Genomic DNA, 27,475 nt, shown 5'->3' on the forward strand with positions numbered 1-27,475 from the left:
GTTGGGGGGCTGGCCTTTTTCATCTTAGCATGGGGGTAAAGAGCCACCACTGTACCTAGATGATTTTTGCATTTGCATTACATGATTTGGCCTTAATATGTAGATGTTTTTCCATTTGTGATTCTTTGCGGTTATGATGCTGTGCCTATGATCAGTGGGTTGTCAGTTCCAATACCAAGGTTGGCAGAGTGATGACACCCTCGACCCCCCCCACAGCTGACGGGTGCTGGGTCGCCCTTCTTTCTCAAATGTATGTCTGTTAAATAAATAGAATGTGAATGACATGGACGACATCCCTGAAGAGATACCGCGTACCCGGAGCCTGTGGCTCTGTTTGCAGGTAGCCGGATGAAAGTCCACAGGATGCGCTGCTGTGGACGACAGGAAGTGTCCTTTAGCGCCTCCACGCTCGGCTTTGCGCGGCAGTCGTCTGCGCGGTGTTATGGCTAAGCGGCCTTGCCTTTATAAATAGCAGTGAGTGGGCGGGTGTTGCACTCTTACCTGGCCTGTAGAGAGCTGTGAAATGTGTGAGAACTTCGGAAGACTGACAGCCCCAAAACAGCCGGGCGTCCCTGGGGGTGGGGGTGGGGGGGGGGGGGTGTATGTGGTTGCCATGGTGACGTGCTTAGCAGGCTCTCCGCTCCTGTGTGCTGTCCTGCTGGGTATTTCACAGCAGAACAGGACCTCGGCGTCTCTCCTGAAAGGCCTTGTTACTACCCCAAGTAGCCAGAGAAACCCCCCCCAACACCGAAAGAGGCTGAAAGCGTTTTTGTTCATGCGCCTGATCTAGTAGCTTTAATAAAATTACACGCTCAGGTTAGCTTAACTGCGCCCCTGATGATTCCAGTGTGCTGAAAAGGACAAATCTCTCTCAAATCTGTTCTGAGTCTTTATGAATGATGCCGAAGCAGAACATCAACAAGCTCGAAAATAACTTAAATGCGAGGTAAAATTTGCATAAATCTATATCTGTGTATGATCTGCAACTCCCTTGGTGAAACAGCATCCTGTTTGGGTAGCCCTACTGTTTTGTGAGTGCTACAGTGCCAACGAAGGGATTATTTACTCTGATTGGGAGTGAATGATTCAGTATGCATAGTTTGGGGCGATGGTTTTATTGTGAAATGCAGGGTAACTGGTGCACAGATACTTGGCCGGGTTGAAGGGACCCGTGAGTCCTACACGACGTCCTCGCTGCAGAGTCCGAATCGATCCGGGAGGTAAAGACAGATGGTGCCCTCTCAGGTTTAAACATGGGAGTCGTTTCGGACAAATGCACTCAGAAAGATACAGAAGTATGGAAAGAACAGTGTGAGGTAGAGCATCCCTGATTATGAGTTTGCTACACAAAGCCTAAAGCGAAAGTTAAACCACCAAATCTAAGTTAAATACCGTATGCTGCTGCTCGCTTAATCCGCAGGTTTCCGTTTTGTCAGGCCTGTTTCAGAAGCCTGCTGATTGAAACTGCTGCTCACTCCTGGCCTAGTGAAAATATTACATTAGATATTTCGGTTTTATAAGAACTACTCAGGTTATGTTATGGCTCTCTTGCTCACGGTAAATGAGTTTCTGAGAATATCTCAGATATATACAAGTATGAGTAAATGTGACGTTAATGAAAATACTCATACATTTACAGACATAATTAAAACTATGACGAAAAGTAGGTTGGGCCTGGCTACTCAAACCCTACCCAGATGCCTAACCAAAGTTTTGCCAAATCTAATAATTGAATTTCAAAACGCTTTATAAGTTCATGCTTTTCTTATCCATTCATTGGCTGAAACTTAATCACCAGGATGCCGTTTCGAGTCTTGTTTGTAGCATTGTCAGTTGTATTTGGAGCAGCGGAGTAGACTGGGTGTGAGTTCACACTTCCAGAACAAAGGCAGTGGGCTCACTGGGCGTCTGACGTGTTCCTGAACCGCGTCACTCTGTGGAGCGACGCGTCACTCTGTCAGCCATGACGGCGAGCATGACTCTACTCAACATCCACATCATCCGGTCCTCCTGTTCCCATTAACCAATCACGAGTGAGCTAGTTCACCTTTCCTGGACTGCTGCACCACCCGAGCCACATATGTAATGAAAATAAAACGTTCTCGCGTGACTGTTTTAATGACCTGCCCGCCGCGGTAACTCTCGGGACGTCAACGGTGATGCTGAGTAAATGCAGCAGATGTGCCTGTTCGCGGCCTAAAGCCTCTCGAGTCCCGATCAGTTCGGGGGTCGATGCTGTGCCCGGTCTTACCGGACCTTCCACCTGCCCGGCCTCGGCCCATCGTTTACCATGCAGATGGCACCTGAAGGCGGGGTGTTTTTGCCACCCCCCCACCCCCCCCAGAGCCCCGCATCTGTCTGCGGCCTGACAGGCATAGCGATGAGGACTGGGAACCCCAGACGAGGTCTCTCCGTAACCAAACTGCCTCCCTCCTGAATTATTTAGGACTTCCTGATTGTGCGTCTTCATCCTGTTTGCACTTCTTCACGCTCAGTCGTCATTGATTTAACCAGGTGTCTGCTACCTTCAAGCTGGTAATTCGAAAATTCTTCATCTCTCAGCTCTGAAAATACAGATAGTGCAACAGTGTCCGCAGTTAAAAGGACATAAGGCTCACTATTTATAAAGCATGAGTTTGGTTTATATAGCAACAGAAACATGCCCTGGTACGTTTATTCGGGGGTGATTTATTTTTGCGCCAAGAAGAAAATTCAGCATGTTGGGTCCTCGTGGGTCACGAGGGAGTCGCCTGCCTGCAGAGCGGAGGGGGGGGGGGACTGTCCAGCACACTGCTCAAATTGTGTTGCCATGCTGACGTGTGTGTGTGTGTGTGTGTGTGTGTGTGTGTGTGTGTGTGTGTGTGTGTGTGGATGTTCACACAAGTAGCTTGTGTCTGGATTTGACCAGGTTGACTGATCGTGAAATTGGGATCCCGGATTTTTAAGCTCAGCATTCAGTGCAGGAGGGAGGACAGCAGGCCTGAGGCTCAGAAGATGCTCAGTCATCCCCGCTGGTATCGGATTGGCTGGGTAATCTCATCGGATGCTCCCACATGCGACACTGATTGGTTTTGCTGCAGGTCCTGTTTTGGGGGATGAGTGCCTCGTTTTGAGGTTGTAAGGGTTTGTCTTTCCAGCCCCCGGAGGCATTTGGCAGTGCGGTTTGGGGTAAAAGACGTCTTCCTGCCTGATCTGCTGTCACGTTGGGCCCCTTCGGCCGTTCTGGGGTGACAGGGAGCCGTGGGGGATGCTGTACAGTTTGTCTGGGGACACTGAGCTCCCCCCAGGCAGGGTAGGAGGGGGGGGGGGCTCTAACTGGGAGCTGGAGAGTGGAGATCCACAGAGCTGAAATGTGTGTGTGTGTGTGTGTGTGTGTGTGTGGGGTCCCCACAATGTGATAAACATCTGTTGTTTTGACCTTGTGTGTGTGTGTGTCTCTCTCTCTCTCTCTCTCTGTCACACACACAGACACACACCACTGCACCCCCCACCAGTGGCTGATGAATTCTGGGTATGATTGGCACAGCGTCTAAGGATAACCATGAAACTAGCGGCCCACCAGCCCCGCCATGCTGTTGCATAGACCCCTGTGTCCAAAGTTGCTGAGGTTACTGGCCAGGACATGGTCTGGTTATTATTATTATTATTATTATTATTTATAATTATTATTATGCTATGCAGTGTGTCTCCTACATTTTGCCCGATTGATCTTGGCAGGGCTTCCAGGCTGACTGTCACCCTGTATCGGATAAACAGTTATGATATTGTGGTGCCTTATGCATGCACTTTTTTTCTGACCAGAAATGACAATATTATCCAAAAACGCTTCTAGGATAAAATCGATCTAACTAGTCATTCTGAACACATGACCGCTGATAGCAGAGCAGTGGCTATGACCCACCTGAGCCACCAGAGGCGCCCTTTTGGGATGCACTGTAGGCCCGTCTGAGCTCGTCCTTCTCCCCCCCCCTGCCCTCTCTGTATGTCATGCCGGACTCGCCGTTTACGGGGGGGGGGGGGGGGGGGGAGGGACCTGCAGGGGACGGCGTGCGACACGTGAGCGCCCGTGTTGGCTTTATGTACACGCTCAGCGGACACATGAGGCACACGTGCTTATTGAAGCATGCAGCTTGCTCCTCCAAACAGCGAATCACGTGGCTGTAATTGAATACATGCAGTACGTAGGGGGGGGACGGGGGGGGTCAAGAGGTTTAGTTACTGTTTGGATAAGCATTACAATGGCTCTTTTGGGGAGATTAATTGAGATTTCTTGGATGGACCTGGAACAAATTGTGGTTTTATCCATAAGAAATAATGGAAATGGCTTCTCGATATCCAAATTTGTGCTATTGAAATGGTTTTCAGAACCAACTGCACTTGTGTAGCAAAGTGTACAGTGTGTGTGTGTGTGTGTGTGTGTGTGTGTGTGTGAATGGAGAGTCCCCACAAAGGTATGACTATGATTTGTGTGTGTGGCGGGGGTTGTTTTATATACACATATATAAAAAAAAAAAACATAAAAACCTGTTCCTTTGTGCCTTCCTTACGTCAGTTTCATAAAAATCGCTAAAAAACTGAAAATTCCAAAAGTTGTTTTGTTTGGTTTGTTATGGTTAAGGTTAAGCCTGGATAGGGGTTAAGGTTGTCGTTGTTGGGATTAAGGGTATGTCCATAGAAATTAATGGAGAGTCCCCACAAAGATATGACTATGATATGATATGACTATGGTATGTGTGTGTGTGCGTGCGCGTGCGTGCGTGAGCGGGTTTACCTATCCTTATGGGGACATAATATTCCCGTAACGTGATAAATATCCGTTTTTTTTCCCTTATGGGGACCGGTTTCCTGGTCAAAAATCGGTGACTGCTATGAAAAATCTAAAAATGGTTATGGTGAGGGCAGGGTGGGGGTTAAGGTTGTCAAAGTTAGCGTTAGCATTTTTCCCATTGAAATGAATGAGCGGTCCCCATAAGGATATGTTTACCCTACATGTGCGTGTGCGTGCGTGCGTGCGTGCGTGTGTGTGTGTGTGTGTATGTACTAGTACTAGCTGCTTATTTCTTACGGGGTGACGGGGAGCCTGGCTCATGTCCCGGCAATCACAGGGAAGAAGGCAGAGGACATCCAGGCAGGGATGCCAGTTATATTATATAATTTTTGTCGAATAAAGCAGGAAGCATCTTGGGCCAAAAATGTACACTAGGTCAGGCAGGAAGCTGATCGTCAGTGTGTGCTGTTGTTCATTAACCTGTTAGTCGTCCTCCTGTGCCCGATTTATTCAGTCTGATTATTCGACCGCCTTATCTGATGCCGTTTTCTTCACCACACAAAACATCCACTGGCCTGTTAATGCCATGATCTTGGCCATCCACACAAAATGTTAAAAAACAAAAACAAAAATGTCATCTCATCCTGGTCCCCTTCTTTCACATAGAGCCCACCCCCCCCCAATCCACTTTCCCATCCTTGCAGTGGATATGTTTTTGACCCAGGCGCAGGGGGGCAGTGCGGCCCTGGCTACCGCAGTCTACCTAACGTCCGCTTAACTAGAACGACGCCTTGCTGCATTTTCCCGTGGTGCATCTGTGCGGCCTGTGCTGGTCACCTGTGCCGGTCACCTGTGCCGGTCACCTGTGCCGGTCACCTGTGCCGACTTCCCCTTCCTGACGGCTCCCCACTGCCGCCATGGTGTTGGTTTCACGCGTTATTTCTCATACTCGCTTGGCCTGTCATGGTCACTTACTGGAGGCTGATGTCCTCACACTTTTCCAGGGACATCCTGCTGTATGTGTTTTAGTGTTGGTGTGTTCTAGCTTATTTGATGAGAGTTACTTAGCTTATTCGTTTGCCCTGGTTTTGATTTTCATGCTGTAGAAGTTACTTTTGGTCACAGGTAATATTTCTTAAATAAGAAAAGCTTCTGCTGTTTGCTTCTGTATTGCACTGAATTTGAATTTTTTCCCTCTGAAGTAGGCAGCCGTGCACATTAACTGGAACCTGGCCTGTCGCTATGATCTGTTTTGTTCCCGTCGCCGCGGAAACGGGCAGACCCGCGGCGGCCCATTTCCACGTTAGGTAACCGTGGCCTGCGTGGAGTCGGCGGGAGTGCGGGGTCTCGGGGTGTTCGATCCTCCCGGAGTCTGTGGCCTTGCCCCGCCCCCTGGATCGGGGATGGGGCACAGACGGGATGTGTTGCAGCTGCCCCCCCTGTCCATGCTGTGTGCCCCCCCCCCCCCCCCCCGCCAGCCCTCCTTTGTACGCTTTCCCACGTTGCAAAAATGCAGGAGACGGGGCATCTTATTTAATGTCCAGCTGCTTGTTTTCTTTTCTTTTTTATTTATTTCAAGAACCGAGTTATTTTGGTGGGATACAACCTGATTTCATTTAGGCCAATTTCCGAAACTGGATGCTTATTGGTAACTTGGTACACTTTTACCTAGTTAAATGACTTTTATAAATGTGCTTCAGTTAATCAAGACACCTACCTACCTTTGTGCAAAATCTACATATTTTACTCAGAAGAATAAAATCAGTCAGCAGTCTGTAATGATGATGATTCACCATCATACAATCTGAAGTATATAGAGATTCTTTCACATATCCCATCTTGCTCTCCTATGAGACACATGCATGCTCCCGGTCAGAGCACCGGCTCAGTCATTTTTCGGGTCGCGAACCTTGCTCGAAGGCCCAGCAGTGATAGGATTACTGTGCACACCACGGGATTCAAACCAGTGACCTCCCAAACATAGGCACAGAATCTGAACTCTTACCAGCCTGATGTGTCTCTGCACATTCAGCTTGACAATAGTGATACATCTGAGGGTGTAAATGAAATATCCATCCAGTCATTCTTTCTCTGAGCGTGTGTAGTGTGATCTCATACCTACAGTAAGTGTTGCGTGGCTTTCAGATGCTATGCGTGGACGACACTTTGCACTCATTGATCTTGTTTCTTTATTTCCGAAACAGGGCACTAATTTACGTAAGATCCTCTTAATGCGCTACTTCGGAAATCAGCGGCTCATCTCCAAATCAGACTTCGGGGGCGGGAGCGGCTCTTCCGGTAGGTTTCCTAAATCCACATCAGGGGTTAGGCAAACATTTTTAGGATGTTGTGTGTTATAGCTGATCTGAGGTCAGTCATGAGTGATGCTCAGCCCATTGCAGCTCATGTGTTTCCTTCACTTTATCTGTCCTTTTTTTTATTAATCAGTGTTTCTTCTTAATGGATGATGAACTATGAACTCAGAAGCTGTAGAGACACACTATTACTGTGTCGTCACGTCCATCGCTAAATGTGTCCTTGGACATAAACCCGAGCTGCTCTTAAAGCCCAAAGAGATCTGCTAGCGTTAGCTTTGTGGCCCGCAGGATCGTCCCCCCAGCCGGACTGTGACAGGTCCGGCTCGTGCATGATGGACATCCAGTGCCTGCTGGACAGTGTGGGGGTTCCGGAGCTGGTGATTGACCTTATCGTCAGCACGAAGAACGACAGGGTCTTTGAGGAGAGCATCTGGCTGGGCATCGCGCTGCTGCGAGGAGGAAACACACAAATACAGGCAGGCTGCTCCTCTACCTCTCTTAATTAATTAAATAAGTTTAAATGGGATATTGATTAGCCTAACGAGGTGGGGTAGCGGTCGAGTCAGAAATACATTCACACAGTAGCGTGCAGGCAATTTGTGAATGACATCATCATCCCTCTGCCATTTCTGATCGTCCTCCACCTCTGCAGAATTCCTTCCACCGTCAGCTTCACAAGCAGAAGAAGTCGGAGACATTCTTCAGAGTTCTGTACGACCGCATGACTTTGGCACAGCAGGAGATCCGCTCCACTGTCTCCGTCAACATGTTTGAGTTGAGCAGCAGGAAGCGGGATGAGGACGGGGAGACCACCTCCACCAGGCAGAAGAACCCAGGTCTCTTCCTGTCACATGACTGATTGTGATAAGGCAGGCCTAGCTACACATGTCATCCTGAGTCTAAAAGAGGCCCGTTTCCGCAGTGTGACTCTGAAATACCCTTCAGGGAGTTAACCTGCGTATAATTTATACCTGCTGGTAAAATCCATCACCTTTCTTAGCAGACGTGAAACTCAAGGCCAGACATGAACATTTAAATATTTGCATTTGTGATGCTAAAACCATTGGGTTGCAGTGATGATCCTGGTACACTTGATGCTATTGGTGAAATCTGAGCCAACTGCTGGCAACCCCCATGCCCCCCCCCCCCCCAAGCTGCTGGTAAAAGTTATCAATCAGGGAGGGCAGTTTGGCACCCATGGCCTCCTCAGAAGATGCTGCCCACGAGTAGTTGCCATTCTTGCCCTTGCCAGAATCTGGAATCTGCCTCTGTTGGATTGGTCTGCAGGGAAGGATTCCGTCCGACACCTGAAGGTTGACATGAGGGGCCAGCTCAAAGAGGCCTCCTCAGCAACCTCCAAGGCCTTCTGCACCATCCGTAAGGAGATCGACACGGACGGGGACTCTAACGGCGCCGGCAGCGACGTGGGGGAGGAGCTCATGGAGGACACGCTGATGAGCCCGGCCATCGTGGTCATGAAGCCTCTTCTGCGGTTCCTGCAGCTGCTGTGCGAGAACCACAACAGGGACCTGCAGGTAAGGGCAGCAGAGCTGCAATGCGCCGTAGTCGCGCAACAGAACTGCGTCGTCACCTAGATCGTGGGGGAACCGCGATACCAAGAACGCAAAGATCTTACTAACTTACCTTCTAAGAATGAACTTGGGGCGCAGTGAATTTTGGGGTTGGTCTCGTTCGACGAAGATGCAACCATATATACCAACCTTGATATTTGCGGGGAGTAACATAAACATCCATGGATTTCTACCGTCCTCTGTTCTCCTTGAGTACTGGAACCGGTCATCAGCAATGGAAGATCACATTAAATTGGGTACACGAGAACACAAGGACGGTCAGTACGCATATTGAGATTCACCCCCTGTGTTGTGTCGCCCCCTTCCCGACATAGGACTATCTGCGCAACCAAAACAACAAGACCAACTACAACCTAGTGTGCGAGACGCTGCAGTTCCTGGACTGCATCTGTGGCAGCACCACGGGGGGCCTGGGCTTGCTGGGCCTCTACATCAACGAGAGGAACGTGGGCCTGGTGAAGCAGACCCTGGAGACCATCACCGAGTACTGCCAAGGCCCCTGCCATGAGAACCAGGTGCTTCGCTTAGCCAAGCCTGTCCCGTCGGTCAACATAGAGAAATGACTGGGAATGTAGTAATAAACACTTCAGTTAGTGCAGCTGATATTAGCTCTGACCTAAACAGGCCCAAAGTAACACCCCCATGAAAGTCTTTCACTTTATCTTCTTCAGACCTTTCTGGGGTTGCCAGCTTTCACACATCCGGTGTAACACTCATACTTTCTGACTCTCACGCACACGCAACAAAATCTTACGGCAAATCTATATTATTCCATTATAAATCTACAAGTAACTACATTAAAAGCGTTGGGGTAGTTTGCAAACCACACAGACTATCTACAGGGTAATAAAACTGTTACATACATGTAAATGAGTTAGGGTTAGGGTTAGGGTTAGGGTTATGCCAGCCGGCTAACCGGAGTTGGCATCACTGCCATTCATGCCATAATCAGTTTCCTCTCAACCCCTCAGACCTGTATAGCCAAGCACGAGTCCAACGGAATCGACATCATCATTGCCCTCATTGTGAATCCCATCAACCCACTGGGGAAGCAACGCATTGACTTGGTGATGGAACTGAAGGTAGTGTGTGTGTGTGTGTGTGTGTGTGTGTGTGTGTGTGTGTGTGTTCCGCATGTTTGTACAAATACCCACAGATTTCTAGTGACATGGTCAGCATGATCAGGTAAGTCTGGAAGCATGGAAGATAGACTTAGTTCTGTCTTTTCTTATACTGTTACAGATGCGGTTTGATGATAATGGCTCACGGGTGCAACTGCTTTTCTCTAAACGTATCCGTCTCCCATCTCTCTGCTCAGAACAACGCGTCCAAGCTACTGCTGGCCATCATGGAAAGTCGCCAAGACAGCGAGAACGCGGAGAAGATCCTGGACAAGATGAGGCCCATCGAACTGGTGGGAACCCCTTTAGCGTGTAACCATGGGGCTGTGGGCCTGTTTGAAGCAGCCCTCACGTTGTCTGTCTCTCAGGTGGACGTCATGAAGGAGGCCTACAGCCAGGGCCTGGAGAGCCAAGCTGACAATGAGGCTGGCGGTGACCAGATCCTGCCCAGAGACGTCGGCCACAACATCTACATCCTGGCCCACCAGGTGAGCCTTCGTCTTCCATCTTCCATTAATGCCATGCTAATCTTGGCATGGATTAAATCAGCGCAAGAAGGTACTGCTGTTGTGTGGCATTTCAAAAACAGATCTTTTATCGTCTGGCCAGCCATTTAGGAATTCTCTCTGGAGACACCACTTTCTGTAAGGGATGGGGGGCAATCCCAAATAATATTTTACGTTATAGGTTCAAAAGCCAAGAAAAAAAAAATCTATGACATATGGAAGAGTGCTACAGCATTGGCTAGTAAGGGGACCAGAGGTTCAGCAGATTAATCCCCAGTAGAGGGTTAGGGTTAGGGTCCCTGATCCACCATCCGCTGTACATCACTGAGTGACACAAATGAGGATGAAAATAAGTCGGCATGTTGAAAGGCCCAAGAAGCACTTATTTCAGCATTATATCCTTAGGGATGGTGATCTTCCTGTTGGCACCCTGGTTCCCTGCTGCTTTTAGCGGAAGCGCACATCGGAGAGCTTTCCGACTATGGGCGAGATTCTCGATCTTATTTGTCTTCTTTGTAAAAAGATGGCAGGTTTCAGGTTCTTTATTCTCCAAGTTCAGACCACAGCGTCAGCAGGCGCGCACTTTCACCTCCCAAACAGATGTGGTGCATGATGGCGTCGCGGGGTGGCTGCGGCTTACTTTATTTATTTGGTTCAGAAGTGGTGTGATGCACAAATACAGCCCCCTCCCCCTTTCCTGTGGTCTGGTTTACCAGCAAGGAGAGGCATTCTTGTAAGCCTCCTGCTTTGTCAGGCAAACCCTGTTTGTTGTGACAGAGGTCAAGTACCGAGTAATAGGCCTTTTTCCTTCACTTTTTTGTTTTTTTTTTTCCTCATGAAAAAAGCGTTTAGTTTTTTTTCCTCGACTTGAGTACTTATTTGGTACTTTTCCAGTTCCTCGCCGAAGAGTGTTAGACGAGTGTGTGTGTGTGTGTGGGAGGGGGGATCCTCTTGTTAAGTAGCGAGTCTATCCGTCCATGATTGGCAGCGATATCGCCGTTCGTACTCGGTGTGCCGTGAGATGAGCGCCACTGCGGAATTCGCCGCTTATTTATCGCCGGGTGAAGTTTAACCACCATAGCGCGGACAAAACGAGAGGTGGTTTTAATGCTAGAACGATGTATCGAGCATGGTCCCCCCCCCCCCCCCACGCCCCATGGCTGGGTCCGTGACTGCTTTTCTGAGTGCCAAGGCCTGGTCTATGCCCCAACCCCCCCTCGTTCCCTGCAGCTCTGTCGGTAATTGGCTCACGCTCGCATGCACGGCGGAGTGGCCCGACAGCTTTCCCTCCAAACGACTCCCTGGTGAAAACCTGGACCTGTTCCAGCCTGCTGTTTTTTCCCCTCCCTGAGTCAGACGGGTCAGACAGGAAACCTCTTGTCCGTCTGATGCAATATCTCCCCTGGTGATTGAGGCTAAAGATTAAAAAAAAAAAAAAAAAAAGTTTCCGAAAACCAAAGAAATGCATCACATGCTGCAGATGCCCTGTCTGACCAGCTCTGGTTACTCTGGCAAGATATGGCGACCTGGTGGGCCTCCAGAAATAGAGCTGCAGGATTCGGGTGTTTCCAAGGTGATATAAAACTGCGGTCTGAACTGCAGCTCAGGGTGTGATGCTGTGTTAAGTACTGATTCCCCGGAGGATAACGTGATAATATCTTTGAGAGAAAAAAAAAACGCACATTTGTTTTTAAAATAGCCCAACAAAGAATGTCTTTTTCGGACATTTCGTTAAAGGCCAATTTTAGTCTGTGGCTGGCACGCTAGCTCAGTGTGTAGCCCTGTCATCTCGCAGAACCGTGCCTGTAGTCGCATCCGGGTCCTGCCTTCAGGTTTCGAAGCCTCTCCCCGCGTCTGCATAGCCGTCCTCCGGGGAATTTTCCTCCCACGCGCGTCTTGTTCAGGCGTGAGTGTACGAGTGGGTGCTTTTATGGTGTAACCTTCAGGATTACTGAAGTTCTAATTAGGAAAGTGGTGATGCAGATTGCAATATAGACTGGATAATGGTATAGTATGGATATGTAAAAATATGAAATGTCCTGAGATGGCATCTTATTTGCTTGTCAGGAATGCTGGTGACTCACTCAACCCCAGGTGTCAGTATCCTAATAATATATTACTCAGGAGTATAAAGCGAAACTGTCAGAACCCAGATTGTATCTCTCCAGATTAAATATCTGGGATCCTGGCTCACAGGGATATTTGAAGTGAAGGGTATTTTGGCGGGTATTACGGGTGAATTTCTCGGGTCACATGACCACCTGCATGACCACATAGCTGGAACAAAGATTCAGTTCTTCCATATCACCTTCGCATTCTCAAGCGTCTAAGCACAGGTTAGCTTGTGGTTATATCAGTAGGGACTTGTATAACTGTACAGTTAAGCGATTAGTCAGCATGGCTGTTCATCCTGGTTATCTGCAGCAGCAAACCAGGAATGCTCTGCCACTATGTAAATATTGCCATAGCTAGATAAATATGAGAGTGGTATTTATAATTATTGTAATAGAATGGCCCTTGACTGACCCCTGGACCTCATGTGTAACATGCTTATTTGCATCCTTGTTCACTGCATAGTGTGTCCAGATCCATGTACAAATATAACATTCACTGCGCCAGGAGGGTGGGGTGGATTTGTCCATAGTGTCACATTTGGAACATTTTTTTAGGTTTTCCCTCAGAAAAAGCATTCGGCGCGTCGAATGTCTGTCATGGGCAGCTGGCTTGGTACCCTGCTGACTTCCGCATCTATGGTTGCACTGTGAAGCGGCTGTACATGTCTTATGCTGTGAATGGTTTCCATGGTAATGCCTAGGGTCAGTGCGCCAGTGGTACCCTACAGCTGTATTTATTTCATTACATTTTTTAAACAATAGTACTTTGTGTTTCCCCTCCCTTAGCTGGCCCGGCACAACAAAGCTCTTCAGCAAAGCCTGAAGCCCAGACAGGACCCTGACTCCGACGGGGATGAGGCATTGACGTACTATGCTAACCACACCGCCCAGATTGAAGTAGGCTATACTCAGAAATGCCACTTTTTTTAACATGCTGTCATATAATATATCACATAGCGCCTAAGATGTCTTCTAAGGTCCTCAAAAAATTGTTGTCCATTGATATATACGGTACTGTGCAAATGTCATTGGCATTCAAAGAAAATGATGCTTAAATGTCTGTCAAAGTTTGTCAGCTTAGTCTTTTCAAAACCTCTACTAAAGTCATCCTAGTATTTGCAGCAACCGTCCAGTACACCCATGTAAGGTTTCTTACTTGAGCACTACCTCACCTTGTTTGGCTAATCAATCCATCATTGAGTTATTCAACTAATTAAGTTAGTTAATTGAGCATATGGTGAAATTTAATGAATACTTGGAATGGCTGGAGTGCATCTGAATAGAGGTTTGGGAACTAAAGCTAACTTTCAGGAAGATGGAAGAAATTGTTGTTAGTTTTTATTGTTCCTGTTAATTTGCAGATGTACAGTGGTACCTCAGAACTCGAATTTAATCTGTTCAGAACTCCAGATCGAATCCTGAAAAGTTTGAGTTGTGATCAAATTTTCCCCATAAGAAATTATGGAAAACCAATTAATTGGTTCCCGGCCCCAAAAAATTACACCTAAATATGTTTTTTTTTTTTTAGCATTTATACACAAAATGAACCGGATAAAACAAGAAGAGCATATACTGTACTAAACACATCTAAGGACATTTATCAAAACAGTAATTTGTAAAGTAAGAAAATAAATGTATCCAAACAATGTGTCCTGCCCCGACTGTCCGTTCCTTCCGTGTGCCACGCCCCCTCGTTAACCCCATGTGGAATCCCCGTGTGATCAGCTGTTTCTGGTTGTTGTCTTTAGTCCTCAGTATTTAGTCCGCGTTTCAGTTTGTTTCCCCAGTCTGGTCATTGTATTGTCCGTCTGCGTTTTGCCTGCCTTACCTGTAATTAAACCCCGTATTCCCCGATACCCTGACGTCTGCGCCTTTGTCTACATTCCGTCCAGCTCGGCACAACAATATTATTATGATTAAACATATTAATGCTTTATTATTAATATTAAAATAATGAATAAGAAATCTTTATTTTTAAATGTATTTTATTATATAATAATAATTACTGTTACTGTCTATCATTGTCTAAATGTATTTTTACTTTCCAAATATATGTATTCAATTAGTGTAAACATGCACGGTGCTATCACAGCGAATGCGAGGCTGAGACTGAAGCGTTACCCTTTGTTTCCGCTGAGAGATGTGCCGCGTGACCCACTTCCCAGCGCGTACAAGTTATCTTAGGTCGGCGTTCACGGTTTGACTTCTGAGATTCAGATCGAGCTCTAGATATTATTTTTTTCGAACTGGTTGGTTCGACTTTTAAGAAATTCGAGTTCTAATGAGTTCGAGAACTGAGGGACCACTGTACTAATGTCAAACTGTGCTTTCTTTCTGAGCAAATATAAACTTACAAACGACACTGAAATAAATATCTTTAAACATTTTCTTTGCCTTTCTTGGCACAGTATTGTATACTGAAGGTGGGAGCTGTCTGTCATTTGTATTTGTCATTTGTTGTTGTTCTTGTTGTCTGTTTTCGTTTGTCATCTTCTACCATTATATTCCCTGGATGGGGAATACATTTGGATTTAGCGCAATAACTCAAGAAGTACTTGATGGGTCTTTTTCAAACTTTGCAGACACATTGTATGAGTGAAGATCTGGAAGTGATCAAATTCTGAAACAACTCACAAAAAACTGAATCAGTGCCCCATAGTGATACCAAACAGAAAGCCAATCTCATACACTTCATCTCTATAATATGATCATTCAAAAAGTATTTGGTGGATTACCATTTCACATTTCACATTATGTGTTTTCATAATTTGAGATTAGCAGCATGAAAAATTAAAGCAGCGCCTCTAAGTGATGACACATGGAAGTATAGCCACAGATGCAGATCTGGCAAACCTGATGTCTTTGACGTTTCACATAAATTCTGGCTTTTAATAAAGAAGGTGTGTTGGGGAGAGTAGAGGTTGGGGGGCGTGGGAGGAGTAGGGATTAGATTAGGGGACGGAGGGGTGACTGGGCCGTCTGGGGCATACATCATTGTCATTCTGATAGCATTTAGTTTGTTTTAATTTTGCACATTGCATGTGAATGTGCGTTGTTGGTCTGGTTGGGGACATTGCATAATGTGTGGGTGTTGTTCCTGTTACTGCAGTAAAAGAAATCTAATAAAATGTCACTACAGCTTCCACAGGTAGGTTTTTTTGATGTTAAGCTACTTTTAAAACTTATTTAACTGGGAACCTTTTTTAATTTGTCTAATGTAGTGTTGAGGCGCACTGAATTAGCTGCAAATAGCTGAGACAGATCTTTCCATTTCCCGGCATACTTGCTGGTGTTTTAAACCCAGTACTCAGTGGACCTTCTTGATGGTAGACAAAGCACTACTTTTTTTGACCTTGGGTTTTATTTTCCTCAGCTGGAAGCCAACTGTCTGGTGTCAGATGTCAAAATTAAAAATTGTTATTCTTTGAAATTTAGGAGAAAAATAGAACATACTCAGGTAAATGAGATGAAGCACGCTTCACTAATATGGCCTTTCACCATGGCGCAGATCGTCCGGCACGACCGCACCATGGAACAGATCGTCTTCCCCGTGCCCAACATATGCGAGTACTTGACTGAGGAGTCCAAGACGCGGGTCTTCTGCACCACCGAGCGGGACGACCAGGGCAGCAAGGTCAACCACTTCTTCCAGCAGTTCGAGGACCTCTACAACGAGATGAAGTGGCAGAAGAAAATCCGCAGTAAGGCTTTGCCTGTCCATTTGCCGAACAATAACGGTTAGCGGTTTCTGAGGCGTTTCTCAGACTCTGGAAGGAACTGATTCACATTACACTAAGGAAGTGTGTGAAATTCTTCACCTTAGTTTGTTCATTATGGCCTCTATAGTGCTGTTTAAGCCGCCACGGGTATCGTTAGACCCCAGGATCAGCCTTACCCCGGTTCCTGAGGTTCAGGCAGTTGGTGAATCAGTGTGACTATTCATGACCCCAGTTATTTTTGATTTTCTTATTCCTGACCAAGCTCCCTAGTTAACTACAGGTGGGAAAAGGTTTGCATACCCTTTAGAACTATCTGAAACCTGAAGGAAAGTCGACAATGAAGAGTGAACTCCTATATTTAGCAAGTGGTGGAACTTTCTGTATTGGCGATGACCTTAACCAGACACTGTAGGTGCTGGTCAGACCTTTTCAGCATTTTGGAGGTATTTTGACCTGTCCCTCCATACAAATCTGTTTCGGTTCATTTATATTTTTGGTATGTCTTGAACGCCTTACTGATCACGCCACAGAATTTCAATTGGGCTGAGGTCAGGACTCTACCTTGGCCATTTTAAAACATTTCTTCTCCTTGAGCCACTCTGTTGTTGGTTTTTCTTTTGTATATGGGATCTTGTTGTATGGCCCAAATTACTGTTTTAGACCACAGATAGATGCCCTGATATTCTGCCTGATACATTGTTCTGTTAATGATTTAGTGTCATTCAGGCCTTAAGGCAACAAAGCAACAGCACAGCATTATGTGCCATCCGTCATGCATCACAGTTGTCATTAGGTTTTGGTGTTGGTACAGTATACGCTGTTTTTTTGTTTTCCTTCAAACTGTGTACATTGAAAACAAAGTTCAACTTCAGTTTTATCTTTGCATTGAAAACATTGTTCCATCCAGGCGGCTTTTACCAAACTTCACATGGACAGAAACGTTTGCTTATTTTTTTTTTTAAGAGAAAGAGCAGTGGTTTTCTCTGGTGATCTGATGTTGATGTTGTTCTGTGTCTTTCTTTTGACTCCGGTATGTCTTATGACTCAGGGACGTCATGAAATGCACGGCGTGCAGATTAGCTTTCACCAAAGGGTTCCTGGTCACTTGTTTGATGATTTTGTGGGATGCTCTAGCATCTCTTTTGATCAGACCATATATATACAGGACTTCAGATTGCAACCATTTAGTTGCATTTTGAGACCATTTTTGGAGACACTGAAACTAAAGTTTATAACTACATGCACCGATGTGAGCTTTATTTATTTTAAAACCATCAACGTATCTAACATGAATATATATACACTATTTGGACAAAAGTATCGGGACACAACTCTTAATAATTGAAGTCACGTGTTTCATTCAGACCCATTGCAACAAGTGTAGAAAGCATCTAGCCATTCAGTCAGGTTTACACAGATTTGTGAAAGAATGCGTCGTTCTGAAGAGCTCAGTGCATTGAAGAATGGTGCTGTCATAGGATGCCACCTTTGCATTAAGGCAGTTAATCAAATTTCTTCTGTGCTAGATATTCCATAGTCACATGTACAAAGTGGCAGACCACGGAAAGTAACAGAACGTGGTCACCGACAGCTGAGGCGTATAGTGCGTAAAAGTCGCCAACACTCTATTGACTCAGTGGCTGCAGAGTTCCAAACTTCCTCCAGCATTAACCCCAGCACAAAACTCAGCTGCATGCAGACCTCACATCACCAAGCGCAATGCCAAGCGTCAGATGGAGTGGTGTAAAGCAGGCCGCCACTGGGCTCTGGAGCAGTGGAAACGTGTTCTGTGGAGTGACGAATCACACTTCTCTGTCTGGCAGTCTGATGGATCAGTCTGGGTTTGGCGGATGCCAGGAGAACATTACCTGCCTGACTGCATTGTGCCAACTGTAAAGTGTGGAGGAGGGGGGATTATGGTGTGGGGTTGTTTTTCAGGGGTTGGGTTTGGCCCCTTAGTTTCAGTGAAGGTAACTCTTAATGCTTCAGCATACCAAGACATTTTTCACTATTCCATGCTTTGTGGGAATAGTTTGGGGAAGGCCCTTTTGTGTTCCAGCATGACTGTGCCCCAGTGCACAGTGCAAAGTCCATAAAGACATGGTTGGGTGAGTTTGGTGTGGAAGAACTTGGCTGGTCCACACAGAGCCCTGACCTCAATCCCATCAAACACCTTTGGGATGAACTAGAATGGAGATTGTGAGCCAGGCCTTCACTTCCAACATCAGTGTCTAACCTCACAAATGCTCTTCTGGGGGAATGGGCAAAAATTCCCATAGACACACTCTGAGATCTTGTGGAAAGCCTTTACTAGAAGAGTGGCAGTTACAGCTGCAAAAGGGGAGGGGGACATCCATAGTGATGCCTATGCATTTAGAATGGGATGTCATAAAAGGTCCTGTAGGTGTAATGGCCAGGTGTCCCAGTACTTTTGCCCATATGGTGCAGGAGTGTCAATCTCCAGTCCTGGGGGGCCGGAGCCCTGCTCACTTTTGGTTTTCCCCTCATTTAACACACCTGATTCAACTCCTCGTGCTAATTACCACACAGCTCAGGAGCTGATTCATTTGTGGTGGAACATTGAAAGAACTGAGCTACACAGGGCTCCAGCCCCCCAAGACTGGAGTTTGACACCCCTGATATAGTGTGTATTCTTTTAGCCATTGTTTTATTAATTTAGCCGGTTTTAAGCTGCTTTATGGGAAAAAACCCGACTTAGTTAATTTTTACTGATTATTAAAACTGGACCTGCATACCATCCAGTTTAGGCAGGTTAATGGTCACCGACAGCTTCGGCGTCTAGTACATAAAAGTCGCCAACGCTCTATTGACTCAAAAGGGACAGAAAGTGAAATAGTGCTTTAAGAGAAAAAAATCATTAAGCTAAAGGTGCTTTTTTTAAGCATGAAGAGGGAGGCTGTGGTAATCATAGCAACGTGGGTTGGGGACGATTCTGAGCAGGATGTCATTTGCCTGTGTCCGGTCTATAAGTACTTCCGCTCTTGCTTGGCCCTTTGGTAAGCATCAGTACTTGTACTCAGTCTGAAAAATATGGTATTGATGCATTCCTACTTGTTTGTATAATGTTAAATATCTATTTGTAATTATGACTTACGAAAGGCTAAGTTATTCTCACAATTACATATTTAAGTTAGCAAAGGTCGATAGTTCAGGTCCAGAAAGTAAAAATCCAGTACAAGATTTTGTTTCAAGACAAAATCTTGGTCTGGACACCTGAACTCTCCACCTCTATCCTTTAATGTCATTGTGTTCTGTGTAATATAAGCCCTTACTGATAGATTTGAAGTAGCCTTGCTATGTCTTAATGCTGAAATGATTTCACGCCCAGGATAATGCTGACAGATGCCGGCGTCTCTCCCACAGACAACCCGGGCCTGTTCTGGTTCTCACGCCATATGTCCCTTTGGGGCAGCATCTCCTTCAACCTGGCCGTGCTGGTCAACCTCGCCGTAGCCCTTTTCTACCCCTTCGGAGACGACAACGATGAAGGTTAGTCTGAGCGCTCAATGGAAGGAAATGAGTACTCTGTAGTGCTATATAGGGTCCGAAGGACACCGCAGTGGTGGTGTTTCAGTGGTGTTCGGGCAGATGTTAACTACTGAGGATGAGAAAGATATTTAAATAGTGACTTTTTGTTTGTAGTTTTGTATAATTTTTATTTGCTTGCAATTCAGTCTACCCATGAAGGCACGATATGAGCTAAACAAATGTATTTAGATTTCCTGGATCGTTAGCTGAATTGCCTTAAAAACTCCGCTAACGACAGGGTGACATGTGTGGCACTAAAAATGGAAGAAAGCAGGAGACCGGTTCAGATTTTAAATCCGCTTTGGCCTCAAATAGTCTGAGGAGGAAGTGAGAGAGGCGGCTCTTCCTCATCGCGCGACGGCCCGCAGCAGTCGGCAGGTGTACTCGCCATGCTCCGTTGCCGCGGGCGCACCTGCCTCTGGTCACATGATCACGGCCTGCTGAAACAGTATCCCCTCCGCTTGCCACACTGCAATGACCGTCGTGTCTCCACACAAACTTGTACGTTGTCAGTCTAGGTGGGGACATCGCATGCTGTGTGTGTGCTGTTCCTGTTACTGCAGCAAAAGAAACATCCAAAATAGAATGCTAAAAAATAACTGTCCGCCAACTTTTGGTAATGAATAAAAATATTATGAAGTTTATTTGTTTTAATGTCTAAAGGAACATGCATCTTTGTAGTATTTTTTACTTTAAGTAACTTCATTAGTCCAGGTCTGTTACCTACTCTTTGAATTGAAATAAAGTTTTTAGCTAGAAGACTGAAATCTCCAATTCTGAAAACAGGATTCCTTTACCTGATTTACCTGACTGATTTTTACATGGATGACTCTCTTTTAAGATGTCATCCCTAGATGGAGTGGATGGGTGCTTTATTACATGGAAAATAATACCACTGCAGATCTGTTGCATGCAGACGGGACCTTGATTTAAATCTGTTCCCGATTATGCCTTTACTCAGCTAACCGCCGTGTGAAAGTATCTGCATTCGATGCAACTTCTCTTTCTCGCTTTCAGGCCTTGGCAAAACCCCTGAATGTAGATGGGCGATCAGCTAAACTGAGGTGAAAGTAGCGAAGTGCGTCAGGTGGAGTTTAGCGAGAACCGCACGGGGAACGCTCACGGTCAACTGCTTCTCTGTGAATTCATCCTCTGCTTCACGTGGGGGCCTGAGAGATGGCGCCCCCTTGGCCGTCCTTTGAATGCCTGATGTGAATCCGAGTATGGTGGATGAGAGGTTCTATAAGTCGCCCTGCCCGGCGTGCCGCCGTTCCCCGGGTAAACATCACGGAACGGGGAGCGCAGAAAACGCGCTCTGATTCAGAACCCGTTGCCATGGTTTCCCCCCTCGCGCTCCTGTCATTAGCCAGTTCCCCTCAGGGTAATTGATCTATAGGTAGTTTCTGGAAGCGTCAGTGCTCAGACCGAGCAGCGTGCATGCAGCACAGCCCCATTTCAGCTGGCTTTTCGCAGTTCATCTGTTTCCGAAAGGGGCTTCCCTTCAAAACTGCTTTTTTCTGAATAAGATTTCACTGTGCCCTTTATTGCAAGTTCTTCAATCTGTATGGATTAAAATTAAGATGCTCTTTATTGACCATAGAGGGAAATTCTGTTATATACAGCAGCAAGAACATAGTGCACAGACGAACAAATTGACAAGGTGCAAAGACAGTACACATAGTGTAAACAAAAAGTACACAAATACAACATCCAGAAAATGGATGTAAGGTATCGAGCAGACATATCATTATTATTGATGTAAAGTCTCATAAAATGACACGTCTGTGCTTGATCCACAAAAAATGGCATCAAGTCTCTGTTAAAAGGCAGCAGCAAAGCAGACCCTGAATGCTATAAGAAATCAAAACTTGTCTCCCACCTAACACTCTTTAGCTGAAGTGTACTCAATATCCTCAGGCAGCCCCGGGTCAAACCCGCTTATGGTTAATGGCTTTCAGTATTATTATGGTCAGGTGGGTCTCACTACCAGAGGTTTCTTTGGTCTCGGGGCTGTTGATTGGTCACCAGCGAAATGCAAGGCATCCCCAGACCCAACCCCTCGCTGCTGCCCTGTGCCCACATGTCTTTCAGGGTGAATCTGCTGACTGTAGACTTGCTTCTTATTGGGTTGTGACTAATAAATTTCTGCTAGTGTTTCTGCACTTTTTAATGGACTTTGTTCTTAGTGCATGTCATTGGATGAAGCCTGTCAACAGTTAGAGTGGCCTTTCACCGTGTCCTTTTTTAACATACTAAGGTCCAAAAAAGCACGTGGGTGTCATGCCTGTATTGGTGTCTGAACGTCAACAAGTTTATCCACCCAGAGCGGTTGGGACACTTGTGGATTTAAGAACGTGCCTCTCGTCCAGTAGCGCTTCCTGTTTTGTAAGCGGGACGCCCCGGCTGCGCAGACGCCCCAGATGACTGTATCTCGGTGTATGTCCCTGCAGGCGAGCTCCCGCCACTGGTGTCCCTAATGCTCTGGGCTGCCGTGCTGGTCTGCACCGTCATGCTCTTCATCTTGCCCAAGCCGGGGGGGATCAGACCCTTCCTGGTGGCCGTCATCCTACGCTCCATATACACTCTGGGCCTCAGACCCACACTGGTGCTACTGGGAGCGGCCAACGTAAGTGCTGCATACAGTATGTCCATGTTCCCTCGCTGCCTGATTATTCTTCTGGTGCGTTATGATGGTTTTGTCCCAGTATCCTAGTGTAAGTACTATATTGTTGTCATTTTGCCTCTGTGCTGTAGTATGATGATATATCCAAAGTCTTCATGCAAATGGAGTAATATAAAATCTTCATGCAAATTAATGTAAGTTCTGGAAAGTTCAGAAGCAGGCCATCAGAGGTTTTTGTCCTTGAGTGTTTCTTCCTCATTTAGATCATTCCTTCAGGCAACATGTTTAGCTCCATTGTCCTACACATCATAATTTGTTTTTTTTTTTGCTTTTGAATGAAAAACAAGGAAAGAATAATGTCGGATAAATGTATGCGTGGTTTAATAGAAAGCCTCAAGGCTTATCTCTAACCTTAACTGAGTGTGGGGTGGAAACACAAGCCTTAAAAAAGAAAAGGATTCTGTCCTTGACCGACGTCTTAAAGGATGTTCTTTTTTACCCGCTCTCCAGCTGCTCAACAAGATAGTGTTTCTGGTGAGCTTTGTCGGGAACCGTGGGACGTTCACTCGAGGCTACAAAGCCGTGATCATGGACATGGCGTTCCTCTACCACGTGGGCTACATCATCGTCTGCACGCTGGGGCTCTTCGCCCACGAATTCTTCTACAGCTTCCTGGTAAGAAAGACCCAGTCGGCCTCTTCTCGACAGCCTCCGGCCTGACCGCGCTGCTTCGTGGAAACATTCAACAACACGTCCGACAAGGGGACTGAACATTTTTATTTTCACACCAATGTTTTTATTAAACATTGCGTTTCCCTGTCTATGAAAATGAATCATCTGTTGGACAACTTTTTCTTGGAGAAAATGTAGATCTGAGTACAGAATGGCATGTACAGAGTGGATGTGACAGCAAGCTTAATATCTGAACAAGTGTTATGATATGCTAGAACACTGGTTCTCAACCTTTATTGCACCACAACCCAATTTTGCTAAGCATTTGCAGACCCAAGACCTGCTTATGCAAGTTAATTCTAGGATTGGGGCTGGGAAATCTGATCGTGGATCAGCATAGGAGCTTGCTAGTTTTAAAATGCCCACCGGTACATTTCCAACTCTGCCTCACAACCCTTTCAGAACTTTGGGCCACGACCCATGGGTTGAGAATCGCTGTGCTAGAACATAAAATATATAGAGATAGTTGAGATGTCTAGGATCAGATAAGTTTTTTGAGTCAGGTTGACCTGGCAGTTGCCAGTTTAGAAATGTTCTTTACTTTAGAACATGTTGTTTGTTGACTGTGCTAACCTCAGACTACCTCCCTCTCCCCAGCTGTTTGATCTGGTGTACCGGGAGGAGACTCTCCTAAATGTGATCAAGAGCGTTACACGCAACGGTCGCTCCATCATCCTGACGGCCGTTCTGGCCCTCATCCTGGTCTACCTCTTCTCCATTGTGGGCTTCCTTTACCTCAAGGAAGACTTCCGTATGGAGGTGGAGCCACTGTCAAACACAGGTCAGTACTCCCCAGAAGGGGGCTGAGATACAAAATCGGCCCTCAGAAGTGATTGGGGAAAGAGGCTGTCAGTCACAGATTGACATGAAGGTGGCCAATGGGAAGGAGGATATGCCAACTGCCTAACCAAACACCATGACCTCACCTACCAGGCGTTTCCATGGCACATTGCTCCCATAATTACTTCTGGTCCATAGTCCTTGACGGAGTCATGTGTTTTGATGGTCAAAGATAGATGAGAAGTCAGTGGTGTGCTATTTTTTAGAAGAACTTGTATATTCTTTGATCTTCTCTAGGGGGAAGACTGAAGGTTTAATCAGACTCTGACCAGGCGATACCAGTGATCAGAGTATCTAGCTCTTTAATTCTTTGATTCTTTAGGTATCGTCTCTACTATGTCTCTCTTGGGGCAGATGGGCACATTCTCCCTGTGTTTATGCCACTTTCACATGCTGCACACGCAGTTCCTTTATGTAACAAAGTTGGTTGTATGGATATAATGTCTGCTGGTAGCAGCTATAAGAAGCTCAAGGGTTGCAGTATTTAATCTGGTGAGACTTAAGAGGCTGATTCCCAGATGCTCCCATTTGATTGGTGGATCAGGTACAGCCTGCCTGTAGACCTGTTGTGTAACCTGCCAGCTCTAGTGATTGGTGGGTGGAAAAGAAGTCCCGCCCCTCACAGGCTGTCAGTCAAGCTCAGCCTGCCAGACACAAGTGTGATGGAGTGTGCAGGTTGTGAGGGAGTGGTTGGTCAGTCCATGGCAGACTTTTAATTGCAGTTAGACTCATGGAAAGATGGTAGTGTTACTTTGATTACAGTGAACTACATTGGAACCAAGTATTAAGAATATACGAATGGCTGCAGTAGTTTTGTTGATGTTGGCTGTAATGAAGGTGTTGTTCATAATCAAAGATTTCCTAATAATGCTTTACAGGGCATTTTACGCACTGACCTGTTACCATCACAGTAGAAATACTGTGAAGTTTAATCTCATGTGTGTCCTTCAGGTCAAAAGGTGCACGCTCTGGGTTCACAGCATTTATGAGCAAGACCGTTTCTCCCAGGGCGGCTGCCATCCCGCGTGAAATCGAGCCACGTAGCCCAGACGGCCGTCTGGTGGAAAGAAATCGCTTTTTCATCAAGGCAATTAAGGAGCCGCTGGGCATCGAACCGTTGTGTGGCTGATCGCCGAGCACCAGTTTAATGCTTCGGTAGTTATGCACATGAATGTGGGGGGGGGGGGAGGGGGTTCGCTGTCTGGAACTTTCTTTTGATTACACATCAAGGGCCGTTGGCCGCTACGCCTCAGATGTTTACCTCCAGGAGCGGTTTTGCATTGCTAATGCCGCTAACTTGCGGTGGGAGTCGAGACGCCAGTTTGTTCTGGCTTTTCGGACCGCCTTCGCCGCAGAAATGAGACCCCTTTCAGGATTTCAGTATTTTATCGGCCGAATATGGCTAACTAGATGCTGATCGAGCGATACGTGATGGCGTTTTATTCCCAGAATGCATTTTAGCAATGAAAACAAGCCAAATCAGATTTTTATTCATTTTCAGTGTAATTGAAATGTAATTTCTGAATGAGATGGTGGAAGCAAGCTACAGTACACCGTGCCGGCTGCCACAGACATGGATCTTCATTGGACATTTTGCTTTTAGAAATTCGCTGCAACTGCAGGACAATTTGTGACCTCAGACTAGTGCCTGGGTGCAATGTAAATATCTCTCCAAAGCTCCCTCAAGTTCTGTGCTGTGAGTCCAGTCCTAGAAAACATTGGTAGTCCTGTCTGGGCTGGTGTGTTTGCTGTGCTGGAACTGGGGGGGGGGCTGTCTTTCGTGGCGTTAATGTGCCCTGGGCTGAGGAGGAGACTGTTTTGGTTTTAACTCCGTGTACATCACTGTGCTGGACTGCATTTGAAGGCCTTCTTGAGAGCTTCTGTCCAGAATCTTACCTAGCAGACTGTCACCTTGCCTGAGGAAATGATTAAGCTGTTTGGTGGTTTTAGAAAGTTATAAAACTGAACCATCATCCATTATTTAAGCTTGGGTAGACAGAATAAGTCACGTAATAATTGAAGTATTTTACTGCAGATATGATGACGTGCTGACAGCTTGGGTTCTGGAGAAAAGCTGTCTGGTTTTCCTTTTTCGGTCCATTATTGACAAGCTGCCCGTCGCAGCTGGATATGGGTGTAGCTGAAGTGCTGGGCAGGTGTCGGGCCGTCGGTGGGATCGCCTGCCAGCGGTTCGATTCTCTGTTCATTGTGGTGAGAGCCCGACCCGACGGCTAACCCTGACTTCCTCTCGCCGAAGGCAAGAGCTTGGTTCCGAAGGATGGCGTGGCTCCACCTACGTGCCTCAAGGAGAACTGCAGCGCAGAACCCCCGGCGTTTGTCGCAGGTGAGTCAGACGCACTGGGCCGGCCGCTCGGGCTCCCCCGGAGGTGCTGGATGCGGGGCTCCTGCAGGGTTTCCTGGAATAGCCCTGCAGCCTGGGGAGGGCATCCGCCTCAGGCTGTGCTTTAGCCCCTGCCGTGCCGCTGCCTCCCGTTAGTCGGGGGCCGTTTGCACTTCACACCCGTCTTTGAAATTTCTGCACCTTAACCTGTTATATCTTGTTGAAGAAACATACAGTACAGAGCAGAGGTACTCAATTGGTGGACGCATTTGAAATTCAGTCTGGACCATGCGATCCACACCCAAAATTATTGCCAGCACGCCCCCCCCAACCCCCACGTTTTCATGTAGTATGTAGTATAGTAGTATTGGGGCCAGTGGGCCTTGGCTTTGTGTTACTGGTAGAATTTGGACCACTGGGGAAAAGCCCCTGGTACAGTATATAGATACAAGCCTGGTATATAGATATACACCTGGTATATAGATATAAGTCTGGTATATAGATGTACACTTGGTATGTATGTATATATATGTATGTATATGTATGTATATATATATATATATATATATATGTATATGTATGTATGTGTATATGTGTAAATAATGGAAAACCAATTAATTGGTTCCCGGTCCCAAAAAATTACATCTAAATATGTTTTTTTTTTAGCATTTAAACACAAAATGAACCGGATAAAACAAGAAGAGCATATACTGTACTAAACACATCTAAGCACATTTATCAAAACAGTAATTTGTAAAGAAAATAAATGTATCCAAACAATGTGTCCTGCCCCAATTGTCCGCTCCTTCCGTGTGCCACGCCCCCTCGTTAACCCCGTGTGGAATCCCCGTGTGATCAGCTGTTGTTGTCATTAGTCCTCTGTATTTCTTCCGCGTTTCAGTTTGTTTCCCCAGTCCGGTCATTGTATTGTCCATCTGCGTTTTGCCTGCCTTACCTGTAATTAAACCCCGTATTCCCCGATACCCTGACGTCTGCGCCTTTGTCTACGTTCCGTCCCCGCTTGGCACAATAATATTATTATAATTAAACGTATTAATGGTTTATTGTTAATATTAAAATAATGAATAAGAAATCTTTATTTTTAAATGTATTTTATTATATAATAATAATTACTGTTACTGTCTATCATTGTCTAAATGTATTTTACTGTCTAAATATATGTATTCAGCTAGTGTAAACATGCACGGTGCTATCACAGCGAATACGAGGCTGAGACTGAAGCGTTACCCTT

At 46.2% G+C, this 27,475-nt stretch overlaps 1 protein-coding gene across 4 annotated transcripts in view; it reads left to right on the forward strand.

Moving 5' to 3' along the window:
• Nucleotides 1–27,475, forward strand: part of itpr2 (inositol 1,4,5-trisphosphate receptor, type 2) — an 88,596-nt gene that overhangs the window by 46,051 nt on the left and 15,070 nt on the right. For 2 of the 4 annotated variants that reach the window (XM_023815257.2, XM_023815258.2), the window contains exons 38-53: nucleotides 6,973–7,066; nucleotides 7,375–7,562; nucleotides 7,739–7,922; nucleotides 8,374–8,621; nucleotides 8,993–9,193; nucleotides 9,650–9,760; nucleotides 9,997–10,092; nucleotides 10,168–10,287; nucleotides 13,206–13,316; nucleotides 15,928–16,120; nucleotides 19,523–19,648; nucleotides 21,678–21,779; nucleotides 22,138–22,313; nucleotides 22,821–22,985; nucleotides 23,640–23,823; nucleotides 26,140–26,226. In XM_023815257.2, coding sequence (XP_023671025.2) covers nucleotides 6,973–7,066; nucleotides 7,375–7,562; nucleotides 7,739–7,922; nucleotides 8,374–8,621; nucleotides 8,993–9,193; nucleotides 9,650–9,760; nucleotides 9,997–10,092; nucleotides 10,168–10,287; nucleotides 13,206–13,316; nucleotides 15,928–16,120; nucleotides 19,523–19,648; nucleotides 21,678–21,779; nucleotides 22,138–22,313; nucleotides 22,821–22,985; nucleotides 23,640–23,823; nucleotides 26,140–26,226 — 2,386 coding nt within the window. The remainder of the gene's footprint in view (nucleotides 1–6,972; nucleotides 7,067–7,374; nucleotides 7,563–7,738; nucleotides 7,923–8,373; nucleotides 8,622–8,992; nucleotides 9,194–9,649; nucleotides 9,761–9,996; nucleotides 10,093–10,167; nucleotides 10,288–13,205; nucleotides 13,317–15,927; nucleotides 16,121–19,522; nucleotides 19,649–21,677; nucleotides 21,780–22,137; nucleotides 22,314–22,820; nucleotides 22,986–23,639; nucleotides 23,824–26,139; nucleotides 26,227–27,475) is intronic. The other 2 variants (XM_023815259.2, XM_023815260.2) reach the window with 1 other exon arrangement.

The sequence above is a fragment of the Paramormyrops kingsleyae genome, chromosome 3 (genome assembly GCF_048594095.1).
Source record: "Paramormyrops kingsleyae isolate MSU_618 chromosome 3, PKINGS_0.4, whole genome shotgun sequence".
NCBI lineage: Eukaryota > Metazoa > Chordata > Actinopteri > Osteoglossiformes > Mormyridae > Paramormyrops > Paramormyrops kingsleyae.